Genomic DNA, 18987 nt, shown 5'->3' on the forward strand with positions numbered 1-18987 from the left:
TGAATGACTTATTCAGATCGACTCTTTGAACTAGTTCATTTGCTTCAAGACTCGACTCTAAAGAATGATTCTTAGCTTTAGCAGCAACCAAAACAAATGGCATTTGACTTCCGCACCGCTGTTTACCGTTTCAAACACCATGACTCCCGGTGTCGGACTAGTCTCGGTTCTGCTCCTTATCATACCAGCCACCACGGTAAGTATTAACCATATCTATTTGTTTGAAAAGTATAATTTAAATCAAACCTGTTCAGGTTAGCTATTAATGGACACATAATAGTGTGCATATGCTCTCTCCATCACTTATAATTAGTAAATGGTGCTGTATCTAGTGTGAAAAGTGTCATACTTTTTATTTCGTGCACTCAGACTCTGTTTATAGACGTATTTCTGTGCTATGATGTTTGGTCGCAGTTCTCTGGTTTTAACATGGTAATGACATACAGGAGGCTACAGTACATATCTTGTCAAGTGTCTTGTGACATGTCATGTGAGGACGTCACTCATCAAATATAGCCTATATCCTCATGATTTTGGTTTGTTATGTAGAGATGTTATTTATTTAGATTATTAACATTTCTACTTTAATGTGTCAAAATTCGCACTTATCAGATGTGATATTTAAAGGGATAATTCATCCAAAAATGACAATTGTGCTCAGTAATTTTAACTCAATTAAATATGGATAGACACCAAGCATTGGTGCATTTTGTTTAAAGGATATTTATAGGACCAACCTTAACCCAACGTTTGTGTTTGACTATATTTTACGCAATTTGTGTTGAAATAATCAAGCATTTCCTAGTGTCCTCTTCCTCAATTCTTTTTTTATCTTCTGATTTTTTTCCACAATACATAAAACAAGGAAGTCAATGGCTAATATGGCTGTTTGTTCATCATTCTTGAGGATATTTTCCTTTGTGCTTAGCAGAAGAAATAAACTTAAACAGGCTTGGAACGAGTGGAGGATTAGGAAATGATGACAGAGTTTACATTTTTTAATTGTGAAATATTCCTTTAAAGCATAGGTCTTAAACTCCATTCCTGGAGCGCCGCAGCTCTGCATAGTTTTCATTCATTCATTCATTCATGCATTCATTCATTCATTCATTCATCCATCCATCCATTCATTCATTTATTCATTCATTCATTCAGTCATTCATTAATTCTCTTTTCGACTTATTTCCTTTATTAATCTGGGGTCACCACAGCAGAATGAATTGCCAACTTATCCAGCACGTTTTTATGCAGCGGATACCCTTCCAGCTGCAACCCATCTCTGGGAAACATCCATTAACACTCATTCACACACACACTCATATACTACAGACAATTTAGCTTACTTAATTCACCTATACCACATGTCTTTGGACTGTGGGGGAAACCGGAGCCCCCGGAGGAAACCCACGCTAATGCAGGGAGAACATGCAAACTCCACACAGAAACGCCAACTGAGCCAGCTGAGGCTCGAACCAGTGACCTTCTTGCTGTGAGGCGACAGCACTACCTACTGCGCTAAAGCCTCGCTGCACAGTTTAGTTCCAACCCTAATTAAACACAGCTGATCAAACTAATTGAATCCTTCATGGTTGTATGAAACCTACAGGTAAGTGTGTTGGAGCAGGGTTGGAACTAAACTGTGCAGGGCTGCGGCCCTCCAGGAACTGAGAGGGGGGGGCTTTGGGGGCTTAAGCCCCTGATGTATTGTCAAAAGCCCCTGATCTCTTGGAATATATTGCACTTAAATAAAAATATGTTGTATAACATTTATTTTGTTATCTAAGTACTGAAAATGAACACATACATCACGAACATTCCACTTAACGCAGCGTTTGTGTTAGGTAATTAAATCGTCAGCTGTTCAGCAGTACCTGTTTCTACCGGCAGGTGGGAGTGGCTCTGTTGTCACATGGTGTTAAAAAAATCCCGCCACTGCACTTCATTCATTCATTATTTTGAGGAGCTGAAGCTAATGAGGTAATAATACAACTCTTTCGCGAAACTGAATATTTTTAACTACTGATGAAACTTGTTTCCCCAGTATAAAATGTGTGTAGTTCTGGTGATTTAAAATAACTATAATCAGTAAAATGGGCATCATATCAATGTAAATACATGCAAGTAAGTACAAAAAAAACGTAAATTGTTCTAGCTTTCTAGATATAATATATATATGAGATAGCAAGTCACATTTGTTTCTGTAATAGTTAAATCACACTGAGTTTATTCATCTAGCACATTGTTATATAGCTATATTCTAGTGTAACATGCTATGTCAATTTGCATCAAATTATAAATCGACTTTCTTATGAAAATACATAAAATGGTTGGAAGAGCACATACAGTTGAAGTCTGAATTATTAGCCCCTGTTGATTTTTTTCCCCAAATTCTGTTTAACGGAGAGAAATTTGTTTTCAGCACATTTCTAATCATAATAGTTTTAATACCTCAACTCTAATAACTGATTTATTTTATCTTTGCCATGATGACAGTCATATTTGACAAGACATTTTTAAAAACACTTCTATACAGCTTAAAGTGACATTTAAAGGCTTTAAAGGCAGGTTAGGGTAATTTCTTTGGGGCTAAGCCCCTTATCCCTTTCGACCCTAGCAACGCCCCTGGTCTGGAAAAAAAACTGTGATTTCAGCGTTGAGTTTGTGTATATTTTACCCAACATTGGGTTATCGTACTCCAGTATCATCATGACATTTTTAAAATCAATAATAGTCAACCATTTTCCATTATTGGGTAGCGTCTGGAAGGCATCTGCTGCGTTAAACATGTGCCCGAATAGTTAGAGGTTCATTCCGCTGTGGTGACAGCTGATAAATAAGGGACTTAAGGGAAATAAGGGTTACATAGTCGCCTACTGACATAAAGCAGGGCTGCACCTGGTCAGTACCTGGATGTGAGACCATATGGCAAAGCTAGGTTGCTGCTGGAAGTGGTGTAATATTGACTTAATATTAAATTTTGGGTGAGCTGTTCATTTAAAGCACTTTGTTTTGCCTGTTGTTTCAGTACGCCACAACTCCCACTTTTTCTGTGGATTACCATCGAAACTGCTTTCTTAAAGATGGAGAGCCATTCCGCTACATATCTGGCAGTATCCACTACAGCCGGATCCCTAGAGTCTATTGGAAAGACCGGCTACTCAAGATGTACATGGCTGGATTGAACGCCATCCAGACGTAAGCACAACCATCAATGATTTAGCTCCAGTCTTGTAGAATATTTAGGATTTCCAACAGTCTTTCCAACTCATTCCAGCTCGGATTTTGCAAATGATCCACAGATATGTGCCGTGGAACTTCCACGAAGCAGTTCCTGGTCAGTACGACTTCAGTGGAGATCGAGATCTGGAGCAATTCCTCCAGCTCTGCCAAGACATCGGCCTGCTGGTCATCATGAGACCAGGACCCTACATATGTGCCGAGTGGGATATGGTGAGAAAACACTGTACTTTCTATAGGCAGAGAATATATGTTAGGATAGGGCAATATTTCACAGAGAAACTTAAATTCCAGAACTGAATAATTGTGTGCAAACAATAAAATAAAAATATTGAGAACTTTCCCTTTAAAGGTGTCTAAAATAAGTGCTTAGCAATGCACATTACTAATCAAAAAAGTTCTGATATATCCATAGTATGTTATTTATAAAATATCTTCATGTAACATGTTTTTAGGCATTAAAAAAGTCAGTCATTTTGACTAATACAATGGGCCCTATCAAACACTCGGCGCAATGTGGCACAGGGCGCAACGCAATTGTTGTTTGCTAGTTTCAGCTCGGCGTAAGAGTCGTTTTGGCGTTTTGCACCACGCTTTTTAAATAGCAAATGTATTTGCACTCCACAAGAGTGAAAGTGAAAGTAAATATTGAGGAGGCTTATCTCTCATTCTCGCGCTGTAGATGCTCTGTTTAACTGTTTTCTCTCTAGTGAAATGCTCAGTTTTTCCACTTACAAAGTCTGCCATGTAAATAGCAAATGCGCTATGGCGCAACGCAACTGACTCTTAAAGGGAATGGGAGATGAAACTCTGATTGGTTTATTCTCAAAACACACGTATAACTCATTAAGAGAATAAGCTCAACCCTGTTAGACCATGTGCTACGGCACAAAGTGGATTTTTCCATCCTTAAAATAGCAAAAGTGGATTCGGACACACCCGTAATGCTTTTGCACACTGCGCTTTGGACTTTGCGCATGTAATATCAAAATAGAGCCCTAATGTGTTTATGGTTTATTACAACAAATATATTTGTGCAATTTACCAATTTTGTCGTCCAGGGTCCAGATATGAAAATACTCTCTCTCTCTCTCTCTCTCTCTCTCTTATTCATGCATTATCCATTTTCCTGAATGCAATAACAATCTCAACAAATTCTTATAAAATATATCCAGTTTGTCATAGTTTATGTATCCATAGTTTTTTATAAATGTGTCCAAGGTAATTTTCTCAAATCTATTACAATCACTAATATAGAGATAAATTTTAATGCTTTATTTCTTTTATTCAATTTATTCTAACTTACGCTTGCTCTATTTGTCTTGTTGTAGGGTGGTTTGCCTGCCTGGCTGCTGAAAAAAAAGGATATTGTGCTTCGATCATCTGATCCAGGTGATAACACAAGTTTCTGATTGACCTCATATTGGACAGATATGCAGTTAAATGAGTGAAATGTGTGATCATAAGCTCCTTTATGTTGTTCTAGATTACCTTGCAGCAGTGGACAAGTGGATGGGGAAGCTGTTGCCAATCATAAAGCGTTACCTGTACCAGAATGGAGGCCCAATCATTACCGTGCAGGTAAGACGGTTATATAACAATCACACCAGTAAAATGAGCACATATGCACTAAGGTTTGAATAACATACAGTATATAAACATCACATGCATAATACGATTCATAGTTCATTTCAGTATATAGTGTATGAAAAATGGAAAGTGCAATGGGATAACTGTACCACGATACATATAATAAACTGCAAAAAATCAACCAGAACATATATAAAAGACTCTTTTTATATTTAATTTACTTTTATTTCAAACTGATATATGAGATGCCAAATTTGGCTCTGTAGGTTGACTCTATTGGATCTATTGAAGAATGATTCAACACCAACATGGAACCACTGTGAAGCTTCCTTTACCATACAACATATTTTATCAAAATGTGACATTTTAAAGACTATTAAACAAGATTTCAACACTGAGAGCACTTTGATGGATGCTTTTAAAGTATATATCACCGGAAAGAATTTAAATTTGAACTCTTTTGTGGTCATTTTAAATAAAGAGACTCTTGCTAGCTAACCAGACACCAGGTTTTGTCTTCTTTCCCCTGCTTCAAGGCCCACTTTGTCACAGATAATACCCAGCTCGCTTCAGAGCAGTGGTCTCAAACTTAATTCCCGGAGGGCTCTAACCTCCAGTTCATGTGGAGTTTAAAGTAAAGTGTTTTCTAGCATTCAATATAATTTTAAAAAGATGCAACTTTCTCACTTTTCATGTCAAACACAAGTTCTTCTACCTATATGTGTGATTGTTTTTATTATTTCGGGGAATTATGCATTATTTGTCTTTGTCATGCAGGTAGAGAATGAGTACGGCAGCTACTTCGCCTGTGATTTTAACTACATGCGTCATCTGAGCCAGTTGTTCCGGTTTTATCTCGGGGAAGAGGCTGTGCTGTTCACTACTGATGGGGCAGGTCTGGGTTACTTGAAATGTGGATCCCTCCAGGGCCTCTACGCCACTGTTGACTTCGGCCCAGGTCTGCATACCCCATTCATCGCCTACAGTTGAAGTCAAAAGGATTAGCCCATCTGTGAAATTTAATTAAGTAGTTTCTAATAAGGGGCAACACGGTGGCTCAGTGGTAAGCACTGTCGCCTCACAGCATGAAGGTCGCTGGTTCGAGTCCTGGCTGGGCCAGTTGGCATTTCTGTGTGGAGTTTGCATGTTCTCCCTGTGTTTGCGTGGGTTTCTCCCAAAGACATGCAGTACAGGTGAATTAAATAAACTAAATTGGCCGTAGTGTATGAGTGTGTGTGAGTGAATGAGTGTGTATGGATGTTTCCCAGTACTGGGTTGCAGCGGAAAGGGCATCCACCGTGTAAAACATATCCTGGATAAGTTGGCGGTTCATTCCGCTGTGGCGACCTCAGTTGAATAAAGGAACTAAGCCGAAAGAAAATGAATGAATTATTAACTTTTAAAAATAATTGTTGCTGTTCGTAATGTTAAACAATGCTGTTTTATTTTTGGCCAATTTGTATTTTATGCAGGTGCAAATGTAACCGCTGCGTTTGAAGCACAGAGGCATGTTGAGCCACGTGGGCCTTTGGTAAGAACTGAAAACTTTCTGTTTACACCTGCTACTTAAATGACAATTTCAATGTCTTTTTTACACTCATATGCAAATTGCACTTGCGTTTTTGATCAGATATCTGAATAGGCCTATATTCTGAGAGCAGCTAGCTCTCTGCAACTCTCACATGGTCGCCCACTGAAGCTAAGCAGTCAGTACCTAAATAGGAAACAACATCGGAAACCTGCCAGAAGTGGTGTTACTGAGGCCAGCAGGGGGCGCTCAACCTGTGGTCTGAGTGGGTCTTAACACCTTAATATAGTCAAGGGGACTCTATACTGCTTAGACTCTGCTCTGACTCTCTGTGGTCGTTAAAAATCCCAGGATATTCTTCAAAAAAGTAGGGTTTTAACCCCTGGCCAAATTAGATGCTGCACACTGATGGTGGATGAGGAGATTCCCCCCTATGTGTAAACCACTTTGAGTGCCCAGCTAAATATATGTAAATATATTATGTATATATGTAAGGAATAATATATATATGCACATTTTTTTAATTAGTGATGGTTTTTAAGATTTAAAAGAATATGGTCCCAAAATATTCTCTTAATTATTATGTTTTAGTTAGTGAGGTACATTGTCATTCTACAAGAGCGCGTAGCAGGGATATTTACCTATATAGATTTAAGAGCGAATCAGGTAGAAATTTGTTTTTGTGGACGAGCTCTGCTGCTTGAAATGTTTTGCCCACGATTTTTAAAGAGATTCAGATTGATTGAGTGTTTTTAGAAGGGAAATTAGTAGTTGTTTTACAGTTGAAGTGGAGAATTTGATTGTGCCGAGGTGCCGAGCTGATGATGTTCACACTCCATTTATGATTTGCTCGTTCATTTTTTAAGAATATCGAGGACCACAATGGAAACAAGCCTGTGGCTTTTTTGTGTATTTATCCTCAACAGTTTTTAAAATATGTGTGAATTAGTCTAACTGGACTTGTTTGTATATTTTTGTTAAAATTGTCAAATAAAATCAATCAGTCAATCTACCTGTCAACCCTTCCCTAAAATAAATAACAAAAATGGGTAAAAGTGTGTAGAAAAGATTCATTACAGCAACAGGTGTGAACAGGAATCACCTTTTTGTGATCTGATCAGCTGTGAAAAGAATAATTGTAGACCTTTTTTCATATGTTAAAAAAACAAATTATATGTTAATTAGTTTGTTGTATTTGTTTTTAATCAATTATATGAAAACATAATTTACTTTACTGATTATAAAATATATTATAATATTGGCTGGCTAACTTAATTGAACTACATTGTGTCAGAATTCAAGCATGATGTGTGTTCTGTACTAATAAAACTAAAGGAAGGGTTTTGCAGGTGAACTCTGAGTTTTACCCCGGCTGGTTGGATCATTGGGGCGAAAAACACTCGGTGGTTCCTACATCTGCTGTAGTCAAGACTCTCAATGAAATTCTGGAAATTGGAGCCAATGTCAACCTGTGAGTTTTCATCTATAACAACTAACAACAGAAATGTATTGCATCATTGCATTTGAGTTCATTATGTAATTCATTTGTCAGGTATATGTTCATCGGTGGAACTAACTTTGGCTATTGGAATGGTAAGTTGGAGATTTATACATAAACAAGACTAAAAATAAATTAAAACGTGTCCATATTCATGTCTGTTTTCTATTTTTACCACATTATAGGTGCCAACACTCCTTATGGTCCTCAACCCACCAGCTATGACTATGACTCTCCTCTTACAGAGGCTGGAGATCTCACTGAGAAATATTTCGCCATAAGGGAAGTCATCAAAATGGTAAATTGAGAGGGGGGGATTTAGATTTTTTTTCGGGTCATGCTTTATTTTAAGGGACAATTATTGCTAATAACAAGCCAATAACTGTGACTTTTGCCTCAATAAACTCATATTTGCTGCTAAATAATAGTTATTAAGGTAAAAGTTGGGTTTAGATATTGGCTATTAAGGATTCAGAATAAGATCATGCAGAATATGTACTGTGTTTGACCCATAAACATTTCCTGCATGTTATTAAACTGTTTTATAGCTGTAACAAGAGGCAATTCACTCATAACCTAAAGTTAAACGGTTGTCATAACATTATTTATCAATATGGGACTCTTATTGGATTCTCAGATGCTATCGAAGTTAAAAATGTGGAACAGGAAATACGTTGGGACCATTGTTTTTTGTTTACATCCCTCAAAATGGTCTATATGTACTAATAAACAGCCAATATTTTAATAATATGCAGGTAATGTACTTTACAAGTACTGATAAGTAGCCAATACATTAAGATACAAGCAGTATCTTAATTTTATGCAGGTAATAAACTACTTGTTAATAGTATTGGAACTAATCTATTTTTATTTATTTTATTTTGCTTTTTCATCAAAAATAATGCATCAAAAATAAATTTCATCTTAGGTCAAACAGAATTAAATAACACTGTAAATACAATATAAACGACATAAATGCATATATACACATGCACAAACACTATAAAACCACACACTACCGAACAAAGTATCAGGAAAACACAAGTACAACTAAATAAGTATATAAATAAAAAGATAAAAAGATCTCATACATACAGTTGAAGTCAGAATTATTAGCCCCCTTTTGATTTTATTTTATTTTTTAAATATTTCCCAAATGATGTTTAACAGAGCAAGGAAATTTTCAGAGTTTGTCTGATAATATTCTTTCTTCTGGAGAAAGTCTTGTTTGTTTTATTTCGGCTAGATTAAAAGCAGATATTAATTTTTAAAAAATCATTTTTGGGACAAAATTATTAGTCCCTTTAAGCTAATTTTTTTTTCAATAATCTGCAGAACAAACCATCGTTATACAATAACTTGCCTAATTACCCTAACCTGCCTAGTTCACCTTATTAACCTAGTTAAGCCTTTAAATGCCACTTTAAGCTGTATAGAAGGGTCTTGAAAAACATCAAGTAAAATATTATTTACTGTCATCATGTTAAAGATAAAATAAATCCGTTATTAGAAATAAGTTATTAAAACTATTATGATTAGAAATGTGCTGAAACAATCTTCCCTCGATTAAACAGAAATTGGTGAAAAAAATAAACGGGTGCTAATAATTCAGGGGGGCTAATAATTCTGACTTCAACTGTACACAAATGCGTACATGCATGACACAACAAAGCAAACAATAGAAAAATGTAACTGCATTGTGTTGCAAATCATAAAGTTGATTGGTTGTTTTTATTTTATATATAGTATAAAGATGTACCAGAAGGAATTCTGCCTCCATCAACACCTAAATTTGCATATGGAAAAGTGCAAATGAAGAAAGTATGTTGTTTCTGTATATTTGCATGTCTATATAGGTATACTGTATATAAGACTTGTTTTTAAATAAATCATCTTTTTATCCTCAGCTAAAGACTGTGTCAGAGACGTTGGATGTGTTGTCTTTCTCCGGCCCTGTAAAAACACTTTACCCTCCAACATTTATTGAAATGAATCAGGTATGCCTTTCTTATATTATATTGGAGATTTTGCTGTTGAGTCTTAATTTGGCCACAACTTGCAATTTGTTTCAGCAAACGGAATGATTTCTGGTTACAAATCTTATTTTGGCACACATTGCTGGAAAATGCTTTGAGATGATTTTGTTTTTGTTTACTCATATAGTTTTTGTTGTTGTATTTATGCACGCACAACATTTACTGTTATACTTTATTTAACACTTTCTTTGCACAGGCCTATCTAAAGGGTTAAAAATTACAAATTGTAGCAGGGAAAACCACTAACAATCAAGAATGCATTATTAAATGCCAGAGGTGGGCAAACTACAGCCCGCGGGCCATATGCGGCCCGCTGAACACTTTCATCCGGCCCGTGAGGGAGTTTTTAAAATGCTGCTTCTGAGTAACGGTTTGGTGCAGAATTAGCAGTTTAATGATGCAATACAAGTGAGAGTGTTGCTGTTGATTTTAATATAACTTTATTTTCAGGCTCATTGTTTACAGTAACACACTCATAATAACGTAACCTGGAATAACAAAGACTAAGATTCTTCTTCCGTTTTATTTCATAAGTTTTATGATTGATATGAGCATATTAATACAAGCTCAAATGAGATTGTTGTCAATTTGACTTAAATTGTATAATAATTGCTTGTTAAATGCGTTACTTTTTGTCATAGAATATATTTTGCATGCATACAAAGTTCTTTGATCAAAGATTTGTGGTTTCATCAAGTTTTATAATGATTGATCTGTATATTCTAAAAGCAGTGCATATTAGATTATTGTAAATTTGACTGAATAGTAAACTTTAAGAATTATTTTTAATGTGTTAATATGAAATTTTTTTCTATCAGACAATATCTCCCCACTGTAAAAAATATTACATTATTATTATTATTATTATTACTATTATTATTATTATTATTATTATTATTATTATTATTATTATTATTACTATTATTATTACATTTCATTGTTTTATGATGATTGATAAGTAAATTTAAATAGCAGTGCAAACTATTTAGTCTCCACTACACTTCCTAATCTGCAATTGCCTCTCTGAATATCACACTAACTGTACCAAAAAAAAAAAAAAAAAAAAAAAAAATATATATATATATATATATATATATATATATATATATATATATATATATATATATATATATATATATATACTAATACTACTAATACTTCCCTTCTTAGACTTTACAGACCTGAAACTTGCCTATAGCACTTATTCTTTGTTGCTCTTGGTTGTGTAAATTGCTTCCTTGTCCTCATTTGTAAGTCGCTTTGGATAAAAGCGTCTGCTAAAAACAAACAAAAAAAAAATTCATTTGATTTTTTTAAATTTGACTCAATAATAACTATTAAAAAATCTGTTTTGTGTTAATGTGACATGTTTCTGTCCGATATTACATGTTCAATGAACACTGCCACTATAAATAAGTTATTTTTTGAAGGATTTGACATGTGGTCCTTTACTTTTTTGCAAAACGTGATGTGGCCCTCGGGTCTAAAAAGTTTACCCATCACTGTTATATGCAGTCATGGCTTTGCTATTAAAAAATGTCATTATAATGGAAAGCAATGGGTCAAAAACAGCCACAAACAGTAAATGAGGGAGGAACAAAATTGAATCTGATGCTCCACAAGTGCATGTTTTTGCTAATCTTTTAAATGTCCAAGACTGTTATAAAAAGTAAAAACAAATCCAGGCCACAATTACCCTTTACATTGAAAATAAGTCATTTTCTGTGTTTTTCACATGTTTTTTCAGAACGTAAAGAGTCAAAATCCTGGATTTAGTTCATGTTAATGTAACTTATTTAATCCTCCTTCCTTTAAAGTTGATGGCTTTTAATTTAGTGGACATTTTCATCCTGAACTTAACGAAAGGCTAGTACATTTGAACAATACACAAGGTTTAATTGTTATTTAGTTAGTTTTAGTTTTTTTTTTTAAGTGATTTTATTTTTTTTAATGCTCAGTCAGAAGGTTTCAGATGATGTTCATGGTTAAATCTGTGCATTGATTATGAATGTATGATTATCTTACAGGCGTTTGGGTTCGTGCTTTATCAAACTGTGCTACCAGTTAACTGCGTGAAGCCCACGCCGCTGTCGTCCCCTCTGAATGGAGTCCACGATCGGGCATATATTTCCATTGATGGCGTGAGCAGCAGTTTTATTTTATTATATATTATCTTAATTTTATGTGTCTAAGTTACTTTCAAAGACAAATGATGGTGATTTACTTGATCCCTCAGTGAAGCATTAAAAAGATTAGAATTACATAGTTCATCTATCAAAATAAAATTGACATTCACATCAAAGACCAGAGTAATGTCTGTTTTTAATTGTTTGATTTTGTGCAGCGTTTCCTAAATCATTTCTTTGTTTAGACTGCTGCTGGTATTTTGGAGAGGAACAAGGCACTCAGCATCAATATAACAGGGAAAGCTGGCAGCCGTGTGGACGTCCTGGTGGAGAACATGGGCAGAATCAACTACGGCAAAGGAATTAATGACTTCAAGGCAAACTAATATAAATATTTTCATCCACATGTTTAGTAATTATCTGTAAAATCGTTCAGCCTGATGTAAATTGGGTTGGATGATCATTCAAGTTATGTCAAATATGTCGTCCTCCTTTTCTTCTTTTTATTATTCATTCATTCATTTTCTTGTCGGCTTAGTCCCTTTATTAATCCGGGGTCGCCACAGCGGAATGAACCGCCAACTTATCCAGCAAGTTTTTACGCAGCGGATGCCCTTCCAGCCGCAACCCATCTCTGGGAAACATACACACACACATTAACACAAACACTTATACACTATGGACGATTTAGCCTACCCAATTCACCTGTACCGCATGTCTGGACTGTGGGGGAAACCGGAGCACCCGGAGGAAACCCACGCGAAGGCAGGAAGAACATGCAAACTCCACACAGAAACGCCAACCGAGCTGAGGTTCGAACCAGCGACCTTCTTGCTGTGAGGCGACAGCACTACCTACTGCGCCACTGCCTCACCCTTTTTATTATTATTATTATTAATATTATTATTGCAAGGCTATTGCATTTTTACTGTTTCTATTGAGCTTTTTATAAACATGACGACACACACATAGCATTAACTTAAAATAAAAACAGTAAATAAAGATAAAATAATAACAATAAATTGCTTTTTTGCTTAAATTTTTCATCTTGTTTCTAGTCTAAATATCTAAAAATTCTTAAATCAAACTGCATTTTCTAGACAAGCAAAAATATTGTCTTGTTTTAAGATATGATGTCAAAATTAAGTGATTTTTGCCTTAAAACAAGCAAAATAATCTGCCAGTGGCGTAAGCAAAATAATTGTGTTTTTCCTTTTGTCCTAAGATTATTTTGCTTACCCCATTACCACAATTATTTAGCATGTTTTAAGGAAAAATTCAGCTAATTTTGACATTATTTCTTAAAACAAGACTATATGTTTTTCTCGTCTTGAAAAAGCTTCTTGATTTAAAGGGTCACGAAACACCAAAACACATTTTTTGAGCTGTTGACAGTCGTATATGTGTCCCACACTGCTAAAAACACTATTAGGACACCTATATTTCACTAAAAAGTGTAAATTGGTTGTTTTTGTGTTATTTCAAGCAAATTCTTACTTCCGGTTTGAAATGAATTTTTGAAGCTGCGTCACGGTCATGACATAATAGCCTGTATTCCAGCGTGCAGACTGGACATCTGTGCCAGAGTGGACTAGAAACAAGACAAAATTCTAAGTAAGACAAGCTTTTTTTGCAGTGAACTTGAATAAAGAAAGAAAGATCATTTTAAATATCGAACAAAAGTATGTTTGAATTATTTCCCAGTTCTGATCTATTTTTAAACACCTTTGCTGTTTTCCATATACTTTCTTTCTCTTCCATAATTCTCTGTTTATCATCTCACTCTGTGCTCTTCAGGGTCTGGTGTTTAATCTGACACTCGGTGCTGATGTTCTGGTTAACTGGACTGTGTATTCCCTGAGTGTCGATGAAGCAGTCAGCAAGGGTTTGCTTTTAGCTTCAGGCTCCTCCTCCACCAGCTCCACCAGCACACCTCCGCCTGCTCTTTCACCTCCAACCTTCTACACAGGCAGCTTCATCATTCCTGACGGTATCCCTGATCTCCCTCAGGACACCTATATCCAGTTCCCCGACTGGAGGAAGGTACGACTCTCTGTTTACAGCTAGATTTGTTCACTTCCAGAATGATAATTCACACAGCAAATGATGATTTTCTTACTTGGAGTTTTTGCCTTGTTTCTAGTAATAATACCAAGAAGCATTTTCTAGACAAGTACAGAGTGGAAAATAAGTATTGATAACTTCACTATTTTTCTCAGAAAACATATTTCTAAAGGTGCTGTGGACTTGATATTTTCCCTAAATGTTGATAGAAACCAAATAAATCCATATGCAAAGAAAACAAATCTAATTAGTTCATAAATGTAGTTATGTAATTTATAATTTTATTATAATTTTCAGGAAAAAACATGATGGGTTTAATACTTCTTTTCCCTGCACTAAATATTTTTTTTCTTTGTCTTTTCCTTTTGTCTTGTTTTCAGAAAAAAATATGAAAATTAAGCAAATTTCAGCTTAAAAAAGCAAAATATTCTCAGCAAAATCATTTAAAAACAAGTTTATTTGTCTTACTCTACTGACTGGATTTGTTGACTTCCGAAATGATAATTCAAGCAGAAAATATTGATTTTTCCACTTGGAGTTTTTGTCTGTTTTAGTATAAGAATCAAGAAGCCTTTTCTAGACAAGTAAACATTTTTGTCTTGTTTTCACTCAAAATTAAATGCTTAAATTTATGCTTAAAACAAGCTAAATATTTTAAGCAAAATAATCTAATAACATGTTTATTTTGCTTACTCTACTGACAGATTATTTAACTTGTTTTAAGGGAAAAACATTTTAAAAGAATTTTCTTTTTACTTGTTTAGAAAATGCATAAAAGGTTATGTAAAGCTATGTGGTGAGCTAAACGTGTATGTAAAGCGTTATTTTTTGAAGAGATTTACTTTATAAATAAAAATGTATAAACGGTTTAAATCTCTTGCCATTATTACTTCCTAATACAACATGTATACAATTTTAACATTTATATAAAAAATTATTTACATTTAAACTGCAACTATTTTAGATCTACTCTCTGAAGAGAAAGCACAGGACGGCTATTATTATACAGTTGAAGTCAGAATTATTAGCCCCCCTTTGAATTTTGGTTTCAATTATAAATACTTCCCAAATGATGTTTAACAGAGCAAGGAAATTTTCACAGTATGTCTGATAATATTTTTCCTTCTAGAGAAAGTCTTATTTGTTTTATTTCGGCTAGAATAAAGTTTTTATTTTTTTTAGAACCATTTTAGGGTCAAATTTATTAGCCCCTTTAGGATAGTCGATAGTCGATAGTCTTCAGAACAAACCATCGTTATACAACAACTTTCCTAATTACCCTAACCTGCCTAGTTAACCTAATTAACCTAGTTAAGCCTTTAAATGTCACTTTAAGCTGTTTAGAAGTGTCTTGAAAAATATCTAGTCAAATATTAATTACTGTCATCATTAAGAAAAATAAATCAGTTATTAAAACTATTATGTTTAGAAATGTGTTGAAAAAATCTACTCTCCGTTAAACAGAAATTGGGAAAAAAATAAACAGGAGGGCTTATAATTCTGACTTCAACTATATATATATATATATATATATATATATATATATATATATATATATATATATATAAAATTTATAGTCAAATAATTATCTAATATATAACCAAATGCCTTGATAATTTTATCAAAGCATTTATAGTGACTAAATTATTCTGAAAGTGTATACACATGAGAGGAGGCAACAGAACATGATGCGAAAACATTTAGCCTTCATTCCCTAATTAACAGCACTGTGTTGGAGCCAGGACTAGCAAGAGAACATTTGATTTTTACTTTTTGTAAACACTAAAACACGACCTCTGGAGGTGGAAGAAAGTTTGAAAGTGAACAAGCACAAAACTTTCTAGACCCCATTTACATCTGCATTAATAAATTAATTAATCAAGTAAAGGTATTTAAATACCAGTTGCAAAGAAGGCTTTTAAATTGGTGGGAAAATAAGTTTTAGTTTTGTATCATTTATTTCAACCTAATTTGGTTTTAAATTGTCACACCAGTTCATTTCATTTTTAAGCTCCCACTGTTGATCATGCTGTAAGCCATTTATAAATGTGAAGCAGTCAATAACAATTCATTAGCACTGGTAAAATAAACAACAAACATAACTTGCATTTTCATTTCAGGGTCAAGTGTGGATAAATGGATTTAACGTTGGCCGCTACTGGCCGTCCCGTGGGCCACAGATCACTCTCTTTGTCCCGGCGCACCTGCTCAGCACCTCCGTCCAAAACAACATAACCGTCCTGGAGCTTGAGGCGTCTCCTTGCTCCTCAGGTTCCTGCATGGTGGAGTTCACTGATACTCCTATTTTAAACGGCACCGTGAACGGCCAATACAAGAGACAACTATTCAACAAACAAGACCTCTTTTGAGTTTACAGCCGCTTCCAGTTGCAGAAATTGTTTATATTGTGCAACAAATTTTGTTCGTTTGAAGGAATCTGAGGGATGACGTTGGAGATCATCAGCACTATATGGATTAAATTACAGCTGGATTGTGTGATCACTGTGAAATATAATATCTTGCAAATGATCAGGGGCTGATCAAGGCTGCTCAGGCACTGTATTATTGAAAAATGTGCAGTAGAAGATGTATATTGCTACTCATTATGATGTTAAAGGGATAGTTCACCCAAAAATTAAACCATTTTCTCACATCTCACTCTGATTAAAACCTGTTTGTTGTTTACATTTACATTTAGCAGATGCTTTTGTGCAAAGCGACTTACAATTGAAGAGGTATTCAGGGATTCTACAAGAAAAAGCAATACACACAAATGCTAATATGGCTCAGTGGTTAGCACTGTCATCTCACAGCAAGAAGGTCGCTGGTTTGAGTCCAAGTTGGGCCAGTGGGCATTTCTGTGTGGAGTTTGCATGTTCTCCCCGTGTTGGCGTGGGTTTCCTCCGGGTGCCCCGGTTTCCCCTATGCAGTATAGGGGAATTGAATAAACTAAATTGGCTGTAGTGTTTGAGAGAGAGAGAGAGAGAGAGAGAGAGAGAGAGAGAGAGAGAGAGAGAGAGAGAGAGAGAGAGAGTGTGTGTGTGTGTGTGTGTGTGTGTGTGTGTGTGTGTGTGTGTGTGTGTGTGTGTGTGTGTGTGTGTGTGTGTGTGTGTGTGTGTGTGTGTGTGTGTGTGTGTGTGAGAGAGAGAGAGAGAGAGAGAGAGAGTGTATGGATGTTTTTATAATACTGGATTGCGGCTGGAAGGACATCCGCTGCTTAAAACTGGAATAATTGATGGTTTATTCCACTGTGGTGACTCCTGATAAATAAATGGTAAATGAATTAATGATATGGAGTAACTGTAAGAATGTATCTGGTGCAAAACTGGGGCAAGTGTTGGTTAATGTGTCAGTGAGGTGGAAGAGTGTGTTTTTTTAGAGGTGGTTTGTAAAGCCCACTCACCTGTGATGCACACTCACACTCTTTTTATTCCTTTGAACGCAAAAGAAAATATTTTGAAGAAAGATTGAAACCTGTAACCATTGACTTCCATTCTATTTGTTTATCCTAGTATAGAAGTCAATGGTAACAGGTTTTCAGCAACAGAAGTAAGAAACTCATAAAAGTTTAAGAGTAAGTCAGTTTTATTTTTGGGTGAACTATCGCTTTCAGTGTTGGGGTAATGCATTACAAATAACATGAGTTACATAATAATATTACTTTTTTAAGTAACGAGCAAGTATTGTATTACTTAAAAAAAAAAAGTGATAATATTTAAGTTACTTTTTTTAAATGTAAAGCAAGATAATTTTTATTTTAATTAAATGACTAATAAAAATAAATTCTTAAAATAAAATTAATGTAGGCACACTGAATCATGCACTCAATGCGTACATTATTTTGAACACTTTGAAGAAAAGGAAAAGGGGTTTGTCTCAATGGTTGTTGATTTTACTTAACTAATAAGACAAAAAGTACAAAAGTAGCAACACATTGATTTAAACTTTCAATAATCTGTATATACGGCATGGAGAGCTCTTCTTTTTTTTAAAAAGGAGAAAAAAAAACTGCAAATTCTGAAAATGTTACGCAAAAGTAACGTAAGGCATTACTTACAATATAAAGTAACTAAGTAACTCAATTAGTTACTTTTTTGTTACTTTCTTAAGTAACTTTCCTTAACACTGATCTCTTTAACACATTTTCAAACACAGATTTTAGATTATTCTATTTTTTGCACTGTTATTTTAAATATTACTAAAGCTTTCTTTTTTATTTTGGATGAACATTCTACAATGTTTAGAAGTGCCTTCATTGGTAATCATTGATTTTAATTTTGCACCTCATGTTGGCTGGTGCTTTGAAATATCACACTTTATAATGATGCTGGATGATTTTTAGAAATCTGTATGTCTTTAAAAATCTGTTTCTGTATATGAAGAAAATATTATAGGAAAAACAGTGTAAGAAAAGTCCTTGCTCTGTTGAAAAAAAATTCACTGAGGGATAATCATTTTGACTTCAACTGTATATGAAGGGATCAGACATTTCCATTGCACAAAAAGTGTGCATAAATCAAATACCCAGCACTGGAACAATGAACATAAATCACAAAACGAATCTGTAACAACTTAAACCCATTTAGAAATGTGAAGCGATCAATAACAGAAATTTAGCTTTAGTGAAAGAAAAGACAGGAAACATGGCATGCACTTTTGTATTATTAATGCTAAACAGAAATCATGGTTATGTGTAAATAAAACATATGTTTAAAAAGCTGCTTTTGTTTTTCAATTGATCAATATTTCTATAGCACTTTTACAATGTACATTAATGTGTCACAGCAGCTTAACATAAAAGTTATAGTAGATTGAAACTGTGTCAGTCTAGTTTTCACAGTTGAGTTTAGTTCAGTAATGATGAGATATATTATTGTTTTGTTCATCTTTTGTATGTGAATGCCCCAA

The 18987-nt window shown here is 34.7% G+C and overlaps 1 protein-coding gene across 1 annotated transcript; it reads left to right on the forward strand.

The window, feature by feature from the left end:
• Window positions 1–98: 98 nt before the first annotated feature.
• Window positions 99–18791, forward strand: glb1 (galactosidase, beta 1). The gene is made up of 16 exons (NM_001017547.2): window positions 99–196; window positions 3026–3195; window positions 3300–3450; window positions 4569–4629; window positions 4724–4818; window positions 5605–5785; window positions 6300–6358; window positions 7705–7826; window positions 7908–7948; window positions 8039–8151; window positions 9600–9674; window positions 9761–9850; window positions 11917–12030; window positions 12261–12392; window positions 13813–14058; window positions 16200–18791. The coding sequence occupies exons 1-16, from the start codon at window positions 140–142 to the stop codon at window positions 16446–16448; spliced, it is 1956 nt and encodes a 651-aa protein (NP_001017547.2). The 5' UTR covers window positions 99–139; the 3' UTR covers window positions 16449–18791.
• The last annotated feature ends 196 nt before the right edge of the window (window positions 18792–18987 follow it).

The sequence above is a fragment of the Danio rerio genome, chromosome 1 (genome assembly GCF_052040795.2).
Source record: "Danio rerio strain M-AB ecotype USA chromosome 1, GRCz13ab, whole genome shotgun sequence".
NCBI classification, from domain to species: Eukaryota; Metazoa; Chordata; class Actinopteri; order Cypriniformes; family Danionidae; genus Danio; species Danio rerio.

Bases quoted from the DNA above. Each gene is read 5' to 3' on its own strand.
- glb1 (NM_001017547.2), top strand. From the start codon at position 140: ATGACTCCCGGTGTCGGACTAGTCTCGGTTCTGCTCCTTATCATACCA. The intron at 3,196-3,299 runs GTAAGCACAACC...AATGATCCACAG, and splicing joins GGATTGAACGCCATCCAGAC to ATATGTGCCGTGGAACTTCC. The intron at 6,359-7,704 runs GTAAGAACTGAA...AGGGTTTTGCAG, and splicing joins TTGAGCCACGTGGGCCTTTG to GTGAACTCTGAGTTTTACCC.